Here is a 4,146-nt window from a genome sequence, read left to right on the forward strand (position 1 = left end):
TTGCTGCTGCTGTCTCTTGTGCTTTGCTATTAACTCTAAAACAATGATTTGCAAAGGGGGGTTGCTCACACGCACAGTCGTCACATGTTCTTAACTGCATGCAAAACCAAACTCCGTTATTGGTTTAGCAACACTGGCACGTATAAACTAGCTTAATTGACAAGATAAATGAGCTGCTAGCAACATGCGAAAATATGCGGCATCAACGCTTCCACGCAAAAGCCAGCTTGCATTTCCCTCCAGACTCCGTTCCAACAAATTGATCAAGTGCACTCCAACTCTCCACAACACAACAAATTTGGTTAGTTGCTACCAACCCTGCCACCCTCAACTTTTTCTGGGTATATATGCAAGCCTGCGTTGTACATGTAGCATACACTCAAGCAACTACACCAACGAACCTGCAGACTCAGCTAGGACAATATGGCGTGCAAGTCCAGCCGCAGTCTCCTCCTCTTGGCCACCGTCATGGTCTCCGTCTTCGCCGCCGCTGCCGCTGCCGCCGCCGCCACCGACTGCTCCCCAGGGGTGGCTTTTCCGACCAATCTGCTCGGACACTGCCGCGACTATGTGTTACAGCAGACTTGTGCCGTCTTCACTCCCGGGTCGAAGTTACCCGAATGGATGACATCCGCGGAGCTGAACTACCCCGGGCAGCCATACCTCGCCAAGTTGTATTGCTGCCAGGAGCTTGCAGAAATTCCCCAGCAGTGCCGGTGCGAGGCGCTGCGCTACTTCATGGCGTTGCCGGTACCGTCTCAGCCCGTGGACCCGAGCACCGGCAATGTTGGTCAGAGCGGCCTCATGGACCTGCCCGGATGCCCCAGGGAGATGCAACGGGACTTCGTCAGATTACTCGTCGCCCCGGGGCAGTGCAACTTGGCGACCATTCACAACGTTCGATACTGCCCCGCCGTGGAACAGCCGCTGTGGATCTAGTGATGATAAAATCAGTCGTTCGTGAATAAGCATGCATGTTGCGTACATAGGCGTAGGCGTGTGCGTGTGGTGTGCATGTATGCATATGTGAGCTCCGCACGCTCAACATGTGTGGGCTATCTGCTATGAACGAGAATAAAGAGAACCATTTTGTGGTTCTTTAATTTCAACTCTATCATCTTGTTTTGTCAAAGGCCAAAGGCAGATACAAGTTATTAACCAAGTCCAAACATAATAAAAACAGCTATGACAAAAATAAAGATTACAAACAGATCTAAGGCCTGTTCATCGTTGTCTCTAACCTCCACAAGCCAATGGCACGTCTGGAGCCTAGCTATATGCCTCACCTTTTCTACATCATTGGAGCCATGGAATCATTGAAGATCCTTCTCGTTCGTGAGGTATCATAAGGTGGTTGGTGCGGATATGGTCATTGGGTTTTTCTTCTTTTTTCCCTCAAGCTTTGGTGTTATCTTAGTTATTCTTATGACCCTTAATTAGAAGCCTCCACGATTTATATATTCATGAATTTATACTAGTACAAATGTCCGTGCGTTGTAACAGGCTAAAAATATCCTAAAACTTGCTCCATGTGTCAGTTTCTTATATCCGGGTTCTGATAAACATCGGTTATAGTTTATAATATTATTGTTTTTCGGAGTATGACGCGACCTGACGATGGAGTCTCACGCATACTCGTTCGGAAACCAGGCGGTCTAACGGACGTCTTGCCCGTCGTTGCAGTATGAACGCCGCATGACGATGCTCCGGCTCATCGTCCGAAGCCAAATTCAGTGACGAAGGAGGTCAGAGCGTAGCAGCCGAAGGAAACTGAGCTGCAACTGCCGCGCATGTATCCGCGGGAGGGCACGCAGATAGTCGACATATTTGATGAGGTGTAGCTATGTAGTATGTAGGTTTTTTTTATTTTACATGCTTTTGTATGAATATAAAATTCTAGTATGAGATGTTCGGCTATAGTGATGCTAATTTGAGGCGTGTCCGGTCAATATCGTCGATGCGTCCGCCAACATTTGAGGGGTCATATTTGTCATTCGTAGTTGCAGATGTTTTTATTAACTTAAAATGTTGCCAACAAAATGTAAGGCGGTACAGTCAAATAATCACAGTGAACCCAAGAGACACCTAGCAGATAACCATTTTTGAAAGAATATTCATTTTTTTTGTTCAAACGCCATGAATAGTCGCACATAAATTCAATGGATGAGCATTGTTTTTTTAATTGGCGGATCCAGCAACAACATTGATAAAGAAAGAAGCAACCGTCACCAAATCCTCAATGAGCCGCACTGGATGCTCCGTATCCACACATCATTTCCTCCTCCTGGTACCTCACACCATCATGGCAGATCCCCCGCTGCACAGCCACCACACATCATCTCCATTCCTCCTCCTGCTACCTCACACAACCATGACAGATCCCTCGCTGCACAGCCACCACACATCATCTCCATTCCTCCTCCTGCTACCTCACACCACCATGACGGATCCCGTGCTACACAGCCATGAGCTCGCTCAGTCTATTTTCTCTCGCTACATCTCTCTCATTGCTTGTTGACGAGCGAGCTGGAAGGCCAGCTAGCCTTGATCTTGCCGCTACCTTTGTCGGGGGCATGTCCGCCGTGCTCTCCCCGGCCGGCGACCTGTCTGCAGCGCTCTGCCCGGCCTCTCCCCGGCCGTTCACCCTGCTCAAAGCAGAGCCCGCTTGAAGCCGACCCGCCAGCGCGCGAGAGACCCCGACGCAGACGGATCCGCGCAGCGAGGGGAGGGGGAGGAGGAGGATCCGTGGGGGGGAGGCGCGCTCTCTTCCCTGCTCTGGACGGGGGAGAAGGAGAAGGGGCGGAGGCGCGCCGGAGTGATGCTGCCAGGGTCCTTTTTATAAAAAACAAATCATTTTTTCTCACTTATTTTTGTATTCAGGTTTATTTTCATAAAACACAAGGGCTTATTTGTAAAATAGCCGCGACGACGGACGACAGAAGCACTCCATGCTTTTATAATAGCAAACAATGCATATGTATTATATTTAGGGTGTATTACATGAAAATTTATAGGTACATAGATGGTGTCCATGTTGTATAATTTGGACCAGTTCCCAAATTATACGGGAAGTTCTTCCTACCAACCAGGACATTAACAAGAAAGTAGAGAAGAACACCCTTCTCCTCCCAAGTTAGATGTGATCCATACGTGTAGTGTGTCGTATCAATTAATTTCTGTAATTCACTCGAAGAAACGATATAAGATGTAAATTATAATTTAATAAATTTAGTATATGAATGAACATCAACTATTTCTAAATATAGAATGCAAATTACTTAACAAATATGGTTGAGGAACTCACATGGAGGTAAAACAGGAAACATGTCGCCCAAATGTCGATGTTACGTGACATATTATCTTCAGGACGAAGATCGTAGGTTATTTCCACACCCCCCTGAAATCCATATGCCTTGCAAAGATCTTCCGGATTTGGGCACCCTATTTCTGTGTTAAAAACTGAATTCATTACTTTCATCACAAACGTGTGACCATGTATAGTCCTCAGGTTAGCTCTCCTCGTTTCCATACTCTCGTGGTCTTCGAAACCGAGCCTCTCCAACATAAACCTTCTTGCATGGCAAGGGAGGAACTAGTCGAATTGTAAAAAAAGAAATGACATCTTGAAGCAAAGAAACAGAAGTCATGCTTAATTACGAAAAAACATTTGTCATCATTGCGTACCACAGAAACTTCGAAGGTCTCGTCAAGCTTGATGCTGAAGAACGTCTCGTCTCGCAGGTGAGGCCTGCCGCACACTGATGCCAGCTATGCTACTGCATAAAAGACCTTCCAATGGCGCCATAAACAGATGTGTCGACGGCACCAGGAATCCTTCAGCTACAGCTACGCCTTAAGGGACTTCCTAGGAAAGTATGCAAAGGATTTCCCCCGTGGCCTTGGAGCCTTGCGTTGGTGTTCCCTTGAAGCGGAAAGGGCGATGTAGCACAGCGACGGTAATTATTTCCCTCAGTTTGAGAACCAAGGTATCAATCCGATGGAGGAGTATCTCAAAATCCTGCACAAACACAAACGCTTGCTCCCAACGCTATGAATGGGTTGTCAATCCCTTATAGATTGTTTGCCAAGTGAGAACTGAAAGCAACAAAGTAACAAAGCAAAGTAAAAGCGGAGGTGTAAACGATG

At 47.0% G+C, this 4,146-nt stretch overlaps 1 protein-coding gene across 1 annotated transcript; it reads left to right on the forward strand.

Annotated features, from left to right (window-relative positions):
• Positions 1-306: 306 nt before the first annotated feature.
• LOC123449766 (alpha-amylase/trypsin inhibitor CMd) lies at positions 307-1,112 on the forward strand. Its single transcript, XM_045127089.1, has one exon. The coding sequence runs from the start codon at positions 424-426 to the stop codon at positions 937-939; it is 516 nt and encodes a 171-aa protein (XP_044983024.1). The 5' UTR covers positions 307-423; the 3' UTR covers positions 940-1,112.
• The last annotated feature ends 3,034 nt before the right edge of the window (positions 1,113-4,146 follow it).

Source organism: Hordeum vulgare, chromosome 4H (assembly GCF_904849725.1).
Source record: "Hordeum vulgare subsp. vulgare chromosome 4H, MorexV3_pseudomolecules_assembly, whole genome shotgun sequence".
NCBI classification, from domain to species: Eukaryota; Viridiplantae; Streptophyta; class Magnoliopsida; order Poales; family Poaceae; genus Hordeum; species Hordeum vulgare.

Bases quoted from the DNA above. Each gene is read 5' to 3' on its own strand.
- LOC123449766 (XM_045127089.1), top strand. From the start codon at position 424: ATGGCGTGCAAGTCCAGCCGCAGTCTCCTCCTCTTGGCCACCGTCATG.